Source organism: Canis lupus, chromosome 11 (assembly GCF_011100685.1).
Source record: "Canis lupus familiaris isolate Mischka breed German Shepherd chromosome 11, alternate assembly UU_Cfam_GSD_1.0, whole genome shotgun sequence".
NCBI classification, from domain to species: domain Eukaryota; kingdom Metazoa; phylum Chordata; class Mammalia; order Carnivora; family Canidae; genus Canis; species Canis lupus.
The window spans coordinates 65687330-65702820 of record NC_049232.1 but is presented as its reverse complement, the minus strand read 5'-3'; the positions used below and the strand labels follow the sequence as shown (position 1 = coordinate 65702820).

At 35.6% G+C, this 15491-nt stretch overlaps 1 protein-coding gene across 2 annotated transcripts in view; it reads left to right on the top strand.

Annotated features, from left to right (window-relative positions):
• Window positions 1-15491, top strand: part of SVEP1 (sushi, von Willebrand factor type A, EGF and pentraxin domain containing 1) — a 181682-nt gene that overhangs the window by 152654 nt on the left and 13537 nt on the right. For both annotated transcript variants that reach the window (XM_038553086.1, XM_038553085.1), the window contains 4 exons: window positions 598-753; window positions 9009-9072; window positions 10681-10854; window positions 12052-12228. In XM_038553086.1, coding sequence (XP_038409014.1) covers window positions 598-753; window positions 9009-9072; window positions 10681-10854; window positions 12052-12228 — 571 coding nt within the window. The remainder of the gene's footprint in view (window positions 1-597; window positions 754-9008; window positions 9073-10680; window positions 10855-12051; window positions 12229-15491) is intronic.

Below are 15491 nucleotides of genomic sequence, written 5' to 3'. Positions count from 1 at the left end.
AAAAATTAAAAAAAAAATATGAGGCAGACAGATATATAAAATTAATTATGCATCATATGTAGAATAAATGTCCTGTTTTAGATTGTTATCCAGCTCATGTACTATTTCCTCAAAGAAAACAAAAAAATACTAGCAAGAAAATAACAGTCAAGGGAAACATCTGGTTATGCCTCACTTTCCCCAAACAGAAGGCTGAAAGATGTTAACTCTGACTGTGGTGTTGGGGAAGTAGAGTGAAATGTAAGGACACATTCGTATCAGTCATGGAATATTTGTGTCAACCGTCCAGTCCTTCATCATAACGAAAACAACTCCTTGGTATTCTTGATTTTTTTAATGGATTCTACTAGGAAGAAAATGCTTATTTTATGTGCTTGAGAAATGTCTAAAATTGTTCAGTGATAATTAATGAGGCCATCTAATAATTAATGTGTGTTTTTTCAGGCCACAGATAACATGTATCAGAAGTAGAACCAAGTTCTAGCTTCTTTTGACCATCATTTTGGGGATTATTCTGCTATGCCAATATTTGCAAATTTCTCAGTTCATATGTATTAACCCCTTAATGTAACTTCTAATCTGTCATTTGTCATTTAGCTTGATGGAACCTGGGAACCACCATTTTCTGATGAATCTTGCAGTCCAGTTTCTTGTGGGAAACCTGAAAGTCCAGAACATGGGTTTGTGTTTGGCAGTAAATACAGTTTTGAAAGCACAGTTATTTATCAGTGTGAAACTGGCTATGAATTACAGGTATGTGAACAAATTGTTTAGCTAGAATTCATTTGTTTTTCCAACATATATACATTGGAGAATTTTTAGTATTCGCACCAGTTTGTTTCTCTGATTTTGGTCCTAAAATATTTTTTGTACTTTGTTACTGTATATTTTAACACTTTCCAAGAAACATTTAAAGTGCCTTATAATTTTAAAAAACAAACTAAGTCTCAAAAACAAAAACACACAGCAGAGCCATGAAAAGGAAGAGGAAGCTAGTATACCAGCCACAAGACTGATTCTGTTACTTTAGTTGGCCATTTAAACTTGTGTTTTGGCCTATGGCAAGTGTGGCCTGAAAATCCTCAGAGCAGTTCTAGCCAAATACCAAGTTAGGTCTCAAGACCACTCCTTGTTTATTTTTTTTTTCCACTCCTTGTTTATAATTAATATTATAAACCCCATCAGCAACACCTATGTCTCCCTATTTACTTTGGTGGGAAGGCTGCAGTTAATTTTTTTTTAAGTTCCTTTTCTTTTTTTTTTTTTTAATCACCCAGTGCTCTTTATGATAAGTACTCCTTATTCCTTGTCTCCTATTTCACCCATCTCCCCACTCCCCAATTCGCCTTAGGTAGCCATTGGTTTGTTCTCTGTAGTTAAGAGACTCTTTCTTCGTTTGTCTCTCTCTTTCTCTCTCTTTTCCCCTATGTTCCTTTGTTTTGTTTCTTAAAATCTACATATGATTGAAACCATATGGTATTTGTCTTCCTCTGATTTATTTCACTTAGCATTATACCCTCTAGATCTATCCATGTCACTGTAAATGGCAAGATTTCATTCTTTTTATGGCTGAATAATATTCCATTATAATGTACGCCACATCTTCTTTATCCATTCATCAATGAATGGATATTTGGGCTACTTCTAAGTCTTGGCTATCGTAAATAATGCTGCAATAAATGTAGGGGTGTATATACCCCCCTTTTGAATTAATGTCTTTGTATTCTTTGGGTAAATACCCAGTAGTGTGATTGCTGGATCCTAGGGTGGTTCTACTTTCAATTTTTTGAGGAACCTCCATAATGTCTTCCACAGTGGCTGCACCAGTTTGCCTTTCCAACAGTGCAAGTGGGTTCTTATTTTCTACATACTCGCCAATACTTGTTGTTTCTTGTGTTTCTATTTTAGCTCTTCTGACAGGTGTGAGATAATATCTCATTGTAGTTTTAATTTATATTACCCTGATGATGAGTGATGTTGAGCATCTTTTCATATGCCTATTGACCTTCTATGTATGTCTTTTATGGAGAAATGTCTGTTCATGTCTTCTGCCCATTTTTAATTGAATTATTTGGTTTTCTGGGTGTTGAGTTATATAAGGTCTTCATATATTTTGGATGCTAACCCTTTTTCAAGTATTTCATTTGCTATATCTTCTCCCATTTTGTAGCTTGCCTTTTAGTTTTATTGATTGTGTTTTTTTTCACTGTACAGAAGCTTTTTTTTAAGATTTTTATTTTCAAGTAATCTCTACATCCAACAGATTTTCATAAAATTATCTTATAATTGTTTGTATTTCTATGGTATTGGTTATTATTTCTTCTCTCTCATGATTTTATTTATTTGAGTCTTTCTCTTGTCTTTTTGATAAGTCTGGCTAGGGATTTGCCAATTTTACTGATTTTTTTTTTCAAAGAACAAGCTCATGGTTCCATTGATCCATTCTATTGTTTTTTTAGTTTCTATATCAGTTAGTTCTGCTCTAATCTTTATTGTTTCCTTCCTTCTCCTGGTGTTAGGTTTTGTGTGTTGTTCTTTTTCTAGGTCTTTTAGGTTTAAGATTAGATTGTTCATTTGAGATTTTTCTTGCTTCTTGAGGTAGGCATGTACTGCTATAAACTTCCCTCTTACTACCACTTTTGGTGCTTCCAAAGCTTTTGAACTGATGCTTTTTCATTGTCATTTGTTTCCCTTTATTTTCTTATTTCTTCTTTTATTTCCTGGATGGCCCATTCATTTGTTTAGTAGAATGTTATTTAACCTCCATGTATTTGTGGTTTTTCCAGATTTTTTTCTTGTGGTTGACTTCCATTTTTATAGCATTGTAGTCAGAAAAGATGCATCGTATGACTTCAATCTTTTTTAATCTGTTGAGACTTGTTTTGTAACCTAATATGTGGTCTGTTCTGGAGAATGTTCCATGTACACTTGAAGAGAATGTGTATTTTGTTGTTTTAGGATGGAATGTTCTGACTATATCTGTTAAATCCATCTATCCCAGTGTGTCATTCAAAGCCATTGTTTCCTTGTTGATTTTGTTTAGATGATCTGTCTGTTGACGCAAGTGGAATGTTAAAACCCCCTACTATTATTATATTATTATTGATTAGCTCCTTTATGTTTGTTATTACTTTATATATTTGAGTGCTCCCATGTCGGACACATAAATATTTACAATTGTTATATCTTCCTGCTATATTGTCCCCTTTATTATTATATGGTTTCCTTCTTTTGTCTCTTGTTACAGTCTTTGTTTAAGTCTGTTTTTTTCTGATATTAGTATCTCTACTCTGGCTTTCTTTTGACATCCAGGTACATGATAGATGTTTCTCTATCCCCTCACTTTCAATCTGCAGGTATCTTTAGGTCTTAAATGAATCTCCTATAGACAGCATATAAATGGGTCTTATTTTTTAATCTATTCTGTCATCCTATGTCTTCTGATTGGAGCATTTAGTCCATTTACATTCAAGGTAATTATTGATAGATAAGTATTTATTGCTATTTTATTACTTATTTTATGGTTATTTCTGAAGTTTTTCTCTGATCCTTTACATAATTCTCTTTCATGTTTTGCTGATTTTTTTTTAACAATACATTTGGATTTCTTTCTCTTTGTTCTTAGCTTATTTCTCAGTTGCTTTTGACTTGTAGTTACCATTAAATTTGCATATAACATTCTGCATATAGCAGTCTATATTAAGTTGATGGATATTTAAGTTTGAACTCATTTCCTTTTCTTCTCCCATCCCCACATTTTAGGTATATGGTTTCATATTTTACAGCCTGTGAGTTAAGGAACTCACAAAATAAATATTTTTTATAAAAAAATTCATCTTTATTGCTTTATGTTTCCTACCTACATAATGTCATTTTTGGTCTTTCCACTCAAGAGTCCCCTTTAGTATTTCTTGCAGGGCTGGTTTAATGGTCATGAACTCCTTTAGTTTTGTTTGTCTAAAAAATTCTTTATCTCTCCTTCTATTCTGAATGATAGTCTCGCTGACTAGAGTATTCTCTGCTGTAGATTTTTCTCATTCAGCAGTTTGAATATATATTACAATTCCCTTCTGGCTTGGAAAGTTTCTGCTGAAAAATCCATCGATAGCCATATGGGGTTTCCTTTCTATGTTAAAAAAAAAAGTCATCTATGTCTCCTTCTTGAGGGTCGTGGCTTTATGAGGAAGTGTTCCTATAGTGCCTTGCAGTGTAATGTCCCTTATTCCCCACGGCCTGGCACTTCTGAGAGTATCTCCAATATGTGCTGTGTGTGCTCTGCTTTTGTATCCTGGCTGCTTTATCCTTCAGGCCAGTGGTCTATAGAGGTTCTCTTTGCCTATTGTGGACAGTGTTTGTCCCTGGCCTAAATGTGGCAAATTTTAACTAGGTTGCTCTGGTATGTTTGTGAAATGAGATCTGTCATCACTACCACCAGAACTGAGGCCTTGGAAAACTCCCAGGTCAAGAGATGCAGTATTGGTAGGGGTTTAGGCTGATCTTCTAGGGTAGGGAGCCCGCTGCACTGGGACTCAGCCAAGTGTGACTGGGAAGGGCAGTTCTTCTGGAATGTGGGATGGTAGGGCTTGGTGTAAGTGTCAGAACTGTGCTGGTGCTTGCAGGTACCCCTGCGCTTCTGCTGAGGAAGCAGAAGGGGTGGGAGAAGGAAATTGTGCCTGCCAGTTCCTTTGTTCCCAGAGTAGTCTTTCCATGAATGCTACCTCTCTGAGACACACTCTGAAATGAGCAACTAACCTCCCCACTGTGTGTGTCAGGCGTTCTTCAGATCACTGTGTCCACACTGTATGTCTGGGGATGTTTGCCTGCCTTCTCTCTAAGAACAACCCCAGTGCCCTCCAAGCTCTTCAAGAGCCAAGCACACTGATCTTTAAAACTCTAGGCTTTAAGCCTCACTGGTTGCCAGAACTCATGAAACTCAAGCCCTGTTGCTTTCCAAGCCAATTGCTATAGAGATTTATCTTCCCCATGTGCTCCCCTGTGTGCTAGACTGTCGCTCATCCTTCTCTGTTCTGCAGCTCCCCTTCCCCACTGCAGTGGCCTTGATCTTTTTCTCTCCCAAACTGCATCTCTGCATTTCTTACCTTCTTCAATGTGGCCTCTTCTCTACCTTTAGTGGTGGAGATTGTTCTGCCAATGTTCAAGTTAATTTGGGGGGTATTTATTTTGATTTGATAGTTACCTAGTTGTATTTGTGGGATGAGGTAAGTCTAGCGTCCTCCGACTTCACTGCCATGCTCCCATCCTATCTGGAGTCAATCTTGCTGAAGCACTGATCATATCATCAAACTTGAAATTTGAGAGGCTTATTCATATTTTATAATGCCATCACCTGTTTTTTCAGGCAACTTCTTCCTGCTTTTATTGTTATTATATTTAAGTGTGGGTTTTGCAGAAGTATTCGTTATCAGTAATTTGTTTTCTGACCACTCATTTCATTGTTTTCTGACCACACATTCAGAGGATTGTCATAAGATAGGTCCATGAAAACTAGAACTAGACTTGTATGGATCTTATTTCATTTCCTTAGAAGGTTAAAAAGAAAAGAAAAAAAGAAGTATGATAATGTAATGGTTGATTGCAGTTGGAGAATTTTTCTGATTTTGAAATTTATTTCTTCATGTGAGAGTACTAATCCTGCAATTTGTTAAGAAGTGAAGTGTTACAAAATTTAAACTTTTGAATTTAAATTTAATATTTAGTAACTAGATGGGTCATTAAATTTAAGGAAGTAGATAATTTACCTTAAAATTTGGGAATATCCTATTAACTACAAAACTGAGAGAAATGTTATAGCAATAATTCTCATTCTAAGCTACCTATTAGAATCATCTTAGAAACCTTAAAAAATATTGTTTATAAGGGAATACAAAGTAATTACAAAATTACAAAGTAATTTTTGTATTATTTAATAATTGTTTAATATAAGTCCAATTACTTGCAGCAATAACCAGAGCCAGGTCTGGGACATGAAATATAAAATATTAGCCTAGAAAAGCTTGTCATGTGAGATATTAGGGAACTTATTGAAGATTACATGTTAAAAAGACTTGGGAACCAACTGGATAAGGTTCCCATAGGCCAACATTAGACCATTTGGGCTTCAATAAGGCAATAATTTTAATGGACTAAACATATCAAATATGCCATGAATAACAGTAGATTCTTTTTTAAAAAAAATAAGAAACATTTTTATTTATTTCTTCATGAGAGACACACAGAGAGAGACAGAGACATAGGTAGAGGGAGAGGCAGGCTCCTCGCAGGGAGCCTGATGTGGGACTTGATCCTGGGACTCTGGGATCATGCCCTGAGCCACCCAGGCATCCCTAACAGCAGATTCATAGGGACACAAGAAAATTAGCTGGTAACTATGAGAGGAGGCTCATGAACAAATTCATTATTTTGATAAAAGATCATGAAAGGGGAAAAATTGTCTTTTCAGCACTAACTGGATGACAAAACCAGTAGTAGATGAAGAAAAGTTTCCTTTATAGAAGTAATTTATTTCAGTCAATAAATGATAGAATTTAAATCTCAGAGGTTGCAACTCTGATGAACTAGCAGATTTAGGTCCTCATCATCATGGCTACTGGTGTTAGAAAAAATAGATACAGCCAAACACTATGTGCCTCTGGATTGAAAAACATACCATATGAAAAGTCTTGCCAAAAAGAAGAAATATTGAATTTGAATCCTATCAAACCTCTAAATCCAACAACCAGTACCAAAGACAGAAGAACATGCTAAGTGACACCATAATGAGACCATCAGTAAAATTCTATTTGTAGAAACAGCTACAGAACAAATGACCCAATTTTCTAGTTTTTGAAACAAATAAGTTGACAGGGTAAGAGGGAAAGAAATACAGAGAAGGTACTTATTTAAAAAGGTACATAAACTATGTTTTGGTCCTGATTCAAGTGAACTATAAAGCAATAAATTATAAAATGTATGCAACAATTCGAAATTTGACTACTTACAAGATTTTTATTAATATTAAAGAATTGTTACCTTTTAAGCTGTGATAGTGTTATTGGTTATTGTGGTTATAGTTTTAAGAGCCCTCATCTTTTGGAGATTCATACTGAAATAACTGTTAAATGATTTGATGTCTGGAATTTGCTTCAAAATAATGTGGGTTCTTAGGAAAAAGGAACAGCTTAGATGAAACAAGGTTGACCTTGAATTAACATTGTAAAGTGGGTGATGGCTGCATGGGAGTTTGTTACTATTCTTTCTACTGTTATATTTTTCATGTTTGAGTTCTTCTCCATGCTTTAAATTCCTTATCTACTATGAAATACATTAAATTTTATAATATAGTTTAAAAAGATTAGATCCTAAGTAATGTATTAAGGAGCTTGATTTTAAATGAATATATACACGCAAATTTTGTTAACCTGTTTCTTCATTGCTCAGAGCCCTTTGGAGACATCATATTGTCTTAAAACTGTGTTCTACATTAGCAAGATGTCTGAAAAAGAGCTATTGCCTCTTTTGGTTTTATCTTCTACCTCTCATCATTATTCTTCTATTCAAAGATATTTTCTTTGAGCTGTCAGTTTAACTACTGATAAATCTTTGCCTATAAAGATTCTATTGACTTTATTTTTTATTTTTTTAAGATTCCATTGATTTTAATGGAGGGTTACTATCCTGACTTCCTAAGAAAATAATTAAATCAATTAAGTAAATGTGTCTCTCAATATAAAGTCATTATTTTTTTTCTTATTGAAAATAGCAATATGCATTGATTATAGAAAGGTTGGAAAATGCAAAAGAAAAATAGAGTTTATCAGGATTCTTCATCCAGAGATAAACACTGTTAACTTTTGCTATACTTTTACTGTTTATATACTTAAATATGCACAAAATGTATTATTTTAGTTTGTAGATTATTTTTTATTAATTTTGAGGAAGTATATGACAAGCCATTAAAACCAGCTCCCTGACTATGTAGGAACATTGATGATTATAGTAAAAGGTAAACAGCAAAGAAGGAAGAAACAAAGACTCATAAAAATTATACCCAGAAGTCAAAGAATAGTAATCTTAGCTCATATATGAGTAATCTTAGCTCATATATGCCTATAATAATTATAGGGGGCGGTCAACAGCCTATATAACCACCAAGAGCTATGAGATACTGAAGAATTATACAAAAATATATTTAGAATAATAGTTGTAAATAATTTTTCAAGTAAGTTCTGTTCATTTTACTTTATTTCAGGGGGCAGGGAAGTAAATTTTAGGAAGACTTTTACTTCAAATATTTAAAATTTTAAATGCTTGGACCCTTAATAAGTTTATCTTCCGTGGATAAGTTACATTATTAAAAAATTCAGTCCTCATACCAATAAGATACCTTGACTTGTTTCATGTTCAAAGGTGTAAAAAAACCAAAACACATTCTTTGCTGCACATTTCAAGTATTGAAAAATAAATTCGGGCAGCCCTGGTGGCTTAGCGGTTTAGCGCCACCTTCAGCCCGGGGTGTGATCCTGGAGACCCAGGATCAAGTCCCATGTTGGTTCTCTGCATGGAGTCTGCCTGTGTCTCTGTGCCTCTCTCTCTGTGTCTCTCATGAATAAATAAATAAAATCTTTAAAAAAAATAAAAATAAAAAAAATAAATTCAATCCAAGATATTTTTTAAAATTTACTAAGCAAATATACCTCTTTGACATTTCAGACACATTCCTCATCTATCTTTGGTATTGGTTATAATCAGTTGTCACTTAAATAGAAAGTGAAACCAAGTCTGTACTTTAATTACACTGGTCAGCCCAGGTATGAATTTTGAAGTAATTTGATGAAAGCATTTCTAAAAATCTAAGCCTAGCCCTTAAACTTTATTTATTTAATGAATTTATTTAGCATTCCAGTGCCGGGAGATTCAGGTTCATAGCTAAGATTACTTTGTATTCCCTTATTATCTTCCCATTATTGAGGTATAATCTTGAAAATACCCTTTTTTTCATGGATTCACAGGGGAACAAGGAACGTGTTTGTCAGAAGAACAGAAGGTGGAGTGGAGAGGTAGCAACGTGCAAAAGTAAGTCAAATGACATTTAGCAGTCCCAAAAACAATACTGAGAACACATAATAATGTGGCCACATTTCCTTTATAAACCAGTTTTTTAATTCAGAAAAAAATTTTAATCATCTCCATAAACCGTATGAGAATCTTTTCTGGGCTTTTGCTCAAGAGCACCAAACTAATAAAAGAGTCAAAAATTGATGTAGATTCCACACATCTACATCAAAAATTGTGGTAGAAATGAATGATTAAATTGAAATAGAACACAAGATTACTGACTCTGGAATGGCAAAGATTTTGTTTAGTAATTAGTTAACTATTTGCATTCTTTTTGTGGTTTTTTTCCCCCAAATAATTATAAATTAGAAGGCTTAGCACTGTTGCTTTTTGGTGATGGTACCATCCAATGCTGACATTTTTTTAAAGTGATGCTGTCACATCTGTCAAATAAATGAAAGTCACATTTTTGTGGAATTTTACATTCACTCACTTTATGAGAGCATCCAAGTTTATTTAGCAAAATACGAGTTAATCCATATGAGTTTATTCCCAACACATAGCCCATATGATTCCTCTGCCAGAGACAATGTATAGTTGATCCCATAAACAACACAGGTTTGAACTGTGCGTGTCTGCTTACATGTGGGGTTTTTTCAATAAATACAGTATGGTACTAGAAACTTATTTTCTCTTCCCTGTGATTTTCTTAATAACACTTTCTTTTCTAAAGCTTACTTTATTGTGAGACTACAGTATATAATACATGTAACATCCAAAAGATTTGTTAATCAACTGTTTATGTTATCAGGAAGGCTTCCAGTCAACAGTAAGCTTTGGTTAAGTTTTGGGAAAGTTAAGTTATTTGTGGATTTTTGTCAGCATGGGGTGTTGGCACCCTTAGCCCCCATGTTGTTCAAGGATCAGCTATATTTAGTTGAAGTGTACAAGCCTATTAAAATGTCGGGCTTTAAACCTTTTTCTCTTAATAATCCTGGGAGAGTTATCAAAGTTTCAAACTAGAATTGGCCTCTTAAATTATCTAGTTAAGCAGCCTCTTAGATGAGTCAGCCAGTCTAGATTGGACTAAGTCAAGATCAGCTAGATTTATCTCTCTTGCTAAGTAAGTAAATAGAGGGACGAGGAGAAGTACAGTGACCTGTCCAATATCATAAATTAAGTTAGTGGCAAGGCTGGCAGTAAGACTTGAGGTCTGCAAATCTTTGTTCATTGTTGTTTTTACCATATCTTCTGGGGTAGATTAATGATTTGATTTTACATATACAGAAATCTTAAATTCTTTTTTAAAAATATTTTATTTATTTATTCATAAGAAACACAGAGAGAGGCAGCAACATATGCTGCAGGGAGTCCGATGTGGGACTTGATCCTGGGACCTCGGGATCAAGCCCTGAGCCAAAGGCAAACGCTCAACCACTGAGCCACCCAGGTGTCCCCATGCTGGGGATTTTTTCCTCCTTTGATTCAAAGCATATCCCTGTGTCTCACAAATGAGTAGGCTTTAATATTTGATATGATGCATTAAGTACCTCCAGCAATTGTAGCAGAAGGAGGAAAGAGGATTGGAAGAAGCATTTCATACAAGGCTTTCATTTTTCTTTCTAGAGACCAGGTGTGAAGCTCCGCTTGGGTTTCTGAATGGGAAAGCCGAAGTTGAAAACACGACTGCTGGACTCAGGGTAGTGTATTCCTGCAACAGAGGGTACAGCCTTGAAGGAGCACCTGAGATACATTGCACCGGACACGGAGTTTGGAGCCACCCACATCCTCTCTGCAAACGTGTGTGTTGACTCTAAGAGAGGTTTTAATCAGATTCAGTTTCCTGACTCGTTTCCCAGATGTCTAAAACCTAGAGGAAACTCCTCTGAGTGAAATTAGCCCCAAGAAAGCTATCTGTGCATATTCAAACCAAATACTATGGGGTGTTTTTAAAATCTGTTCACGTTATCTGGAATATCCAGTCTGCAAATTAGCTTTCACCAGATTCCTTGGATGATTACAGATAGTCCAAGGCACTAATAAAAAAAAAAATGCAACTTAATGAAAAAAATTAGACGCAAATGTATAATGAATTTGATTGAAGATGTAAAAGGGTAAAGAGAGAATATATTTACATGGAATTTTAATATAATAAAGTATATATAAATATAGTGAATGAAGATAATTAGTTGTAAGCACTAGAATGAAAACAATATTCACATGCAAGATCTAAATTGAGAGTGCCCTGGTGTTATTTAAAGTATTATAATGTAGTAACTGTGTCTTTAGGATTCAGCTGACATCTGCTTCACTCATAAATACTTCTTTGGAAATCAGAAAAACCAAAACTTCTGAAATATGTTGATATGTGTGTCACACACTTGCACTAAGAAATCCTTGCACTATAATCAATTTTGTTTTTGCTTCAGATGTATAAAATGAATCCATTTTTATGAACAAGCCTCACAAACTCCACAATTTAAGTTATAATACCCTTTTTTAAGCAGTGTGAGTCTGAAGTTTTATTCAGTCACATAGAAAAGTCTGAGGATGTTCTGGGGCATCCTTCTGAAGGATGTTCAGTAAAAGAAAGTAAAGTGACAATGAGAAGCACTTACTATGCTTTCTTAATATTCTTCAAAAACTAAGGGGATGTTTGATGCACTCCCTGATTCCTGGCACACCTTTTCTTTTCCCAGTGTTGGGCCATATTTCAAACAACTATTTAATTTACCATCTTAGAATTTTAGGACAATGTGTTAGTGGTTGAATAACTTGGGGTTTTCAGATCTTATCCGATCTTATCCTTAAAGATAATTTCATGTGGCTATAAAACACATTTACTTTTTTTAATGTTTGAAGTTCTGTATTTTTAAGCCTCATATTATCATCACTGAGAACCCAGTTCCTACAGGGCTCATCGTTCTCTATCTTTAGAGAAATAAATGAAGAAGAGAAGAAGAATATCAGTAAGCATTTTTTTTTCCTGTTTAACAGCAAATCCATGCCCTGTTCCTTTTGTGATTCCTGAGAATGCTGTCCTTTCTGAAAAGGAGTTTTATGTTGATCAGAACGTGTCCATCAAGTGTAGAGAAGGCTTCCTGCTCCAGGGTTGGGGCATCATTACCTGTAACCCCGATGAGACATGGACGGTGACAAATGCCAAATGTGAAAGTAAGTAAATGATGGAATCCAGTTCATTTCATTAGTGCAGAATATTTATTCTTCCTTGTGAGATATTTTCAGTCAAGTAATTTAAATGTAGATATTTAGATCTCTGTCATGGTTATCAGCTTCTATGTTGATAATTTTTTTAAAAGATCTTTGAATTCCAAATATAAAAAGAAAAAACTTTCCAGAAGTTGGCTAAAACCTATCTGGCCAGAATTCACTGAACAGATTTTCAAAATATGTTCTTCTAAGAATGAGCAAAATATTAAATCTAAAATATATTTTTTCCAGGGTGCCGGGCTGGCTAAGTCAGTAGAACACGCAGCTCTTGAACTTGAGGTCATGATTTTGAGCCCCACGTTGAGCGTGGAGATTATTGTAAAATTTTTTAAATAAAATAAAGTACATGTTTTTCTCATTTTCTGAGAATCCCAAACTATCCTTTAATAGGCTGTGGATGCTTTGCAATACAAAAATTATTCCACAGTGGTTCTCAAACTTGAACTACCTGGAGGGCTTGTTTAAAACAGATTTCTGCACCCCCCCCCCCAACCACCACCAGAAAGTCTAATTCAGTAGTCTGGGGTGAGGCCTAAGAATTTGCATTTCAAACAAGTTCCCAAGTGTTGCTGCTGGTGATATAGGTCCTGGAACCACAATTTGGGTTCCAGTCTGGGCTAGAACCATGTTGGTACATAATACACAATATGGCAGCATCTCTTGCTGCCTTGTGATTACTCTTGACGTCTCTTGACACACACTTCCATCACTTAAAACATCTGCTCTGCCCAACATCCTACCCTCTGGCTCCTTTGTAGTCCAAACAACTCCCTCTGTAGGAAAAAATTAACAAATATTCATTGAGTCTAACCAGCTGCAGGGCACTGGGCTATATAGCCTATACCATGCCTGCGATGGCCTTCATCTTCAGAACATTTGCGCTCCAATTAGTAAAGAAATGTGCATGTGAAGGGCATAGGGATTGTGGAGTCAGAGAGGACCTGGGTTTGAATCCTATCCTCAAAACTTTTTAAGTAAACTTATGGACATGCCCTAACTTCTCTGAACCTCAGGGCTCTCATGTATTAATAGCACCAATACCTATGTTATAGGTTTGTTTTGAAGAATAAATGAATCAGTGTATTTATCTTAGCAATGTCTTTTGATAGGAAGACATACATCAATAGCCCACGTGCCTGAATTTTCAACTAGCAGCCTACTACAGTTTAGAATTTAGATCTTACTCCAGGAAATGTATACTATACTTTTAGCCTTATAAAATCTACTCCAAGTGAAGTGGAACGAACTATGTATGTGTAAGCTTTGACCAGCAGCCCTAACTAACGCAGGCCAAGTGGCCTGATTCTGCACACATATCCCCACATTGGTCTCGGCTCCCTAAGACGTACCACTCAGAGCACTGGAAGGGAGAGCAAGAAGAGACATGCACTCGAGTACATGTTTGATTATTCCTCAATATTCTTTTTTCCTTTTTTCTTTTTTTAAAGATTGTATGTATGTATGTATGTATGTATGTATGTATGTATTTATTTATTTATTTATTTATTTATTTGAGAGAGAGAGAGAGAGAAGACGAGTGGGGGAAAGGAGCAGAAGGAGAGAGAGAGAGAGAGAGAGAGAGAGAGAGAGAGAGAGAAGTGGACTCCTCACTGAGCAGGGAGCCTGAGATCATGACCTGAGTGGAAGGCTTAACCAACCAAGCCACCCAAGTGCCCCATTCCTCAATATTCTTGAGAGGTTCAGGGGTTGCCTTGGAGAGAAGGAGACAATTTCTACCATTGTTTGCTTTCCTCAGTCCCTCTTTTGCATTTTTTATTAAACACAAAGCTTCCGGTTTAGAAGAAAATCTCTTCCCTGAGGGACAAGAGCAACAAATTACCTCATTCTTTTCACCTCATCCTGATATTTATCCTTACAAATCAGTGATTAAAATTTAGCACATATGGGAATCACCTAGGGAAGGTAGATAAGATGCAGACTCATAAACTAGAAACTCCCAAAATTTTCTCGCACTTTTTAGCGAGAACCCAAGGTGATTCCCATATAGGTGATCTGAAATCTGTGTTTTGATCACTTCAGGAAACCAGGCATCCTCTTATCACAGTCTTTCTACATGCTGCTCCCCCAAGCTGGAAGCTCTTTCCTTCTGATCCACTCAAGCTCTATAGCCCAATTCAAATGTCACTTTCACTGTGATTTGTACCTTGATAATCTTAAGCATAATTAGTTGCATTCACCTTGATTTTCCTATAGTGTAGTATCCAGGCCTATATGACAGCTCTTTTGAAGTTGTTCATCATTCTTCCACTTGTCTGAGCAAAGGGACAGCATTATCTTCATTGGTTTCTTTCCAGTTTCTGATGGACAGTAGGCAGTAATACATATTTGACATCTGACTCACTGAATTGGTGTTTATAATCACCTTAGAAGGAAAAGAAAATTTAGAAAAATCATACACATCAGTCATCGCTTTAAATAAGTTCTTAGTAGTATTATGACCACAAGGGCACCTGGGTGGCTTAGTGGTTGAGCATATGCCTTTGGCTCAGGTTGTGATCCCTGGATCCTGGGATCAAGTTCCGCATCAGGCTCCCATAGGCACCCTGCTTCTCCCTATGTCTCTGCCTCTCTTTGTGTCTCTCATAAATAAATTAAATCTTTTTTTAAAATATTATTATGACCACAAAGTGACCTTTTATAAGCCAATTCATGGAGAGTCATCATCATACATTTATACAAATTGGATATTGATTGGAGTCCCAGCTCCAATCCAGTCCTTGTCTTGTGAGCCACCCCAGAATAACTCTAGTTATTTCAGGGCTTCTCAAGGCAAAATTAGTTATAAGATTTTTTATTTAAATATACAATACATGTAGCTTTTAAAAGAGGATTATCATTCAATCTCACACATTGCAAAAGCGAAGAGTCACTGCCTCACGGTCTTGAAAAGAAGGAGACTGATGTGAAACCTTGAATGTCATAAGTCTCACCAAGGTGTGTAAACTGCGTATGGACAGGCTAGAGACAATATTCATTCATTTACTCATTTTTCAAACATGTATCAAGAGCCCACTACATGCCAGGTGCTGTCCTAGGCACTAATAAAACAGCCTTGATGGAATATGCAGTACTGTAATTCATGATCTTCACTCTAAAACAATAGACTACAAATAATCCCCAGGCTTCTCCCCTTCTAATTTGATAAGCTTCCTGCATTGACATTCTCTCGGAAGCCATCTCTTTGG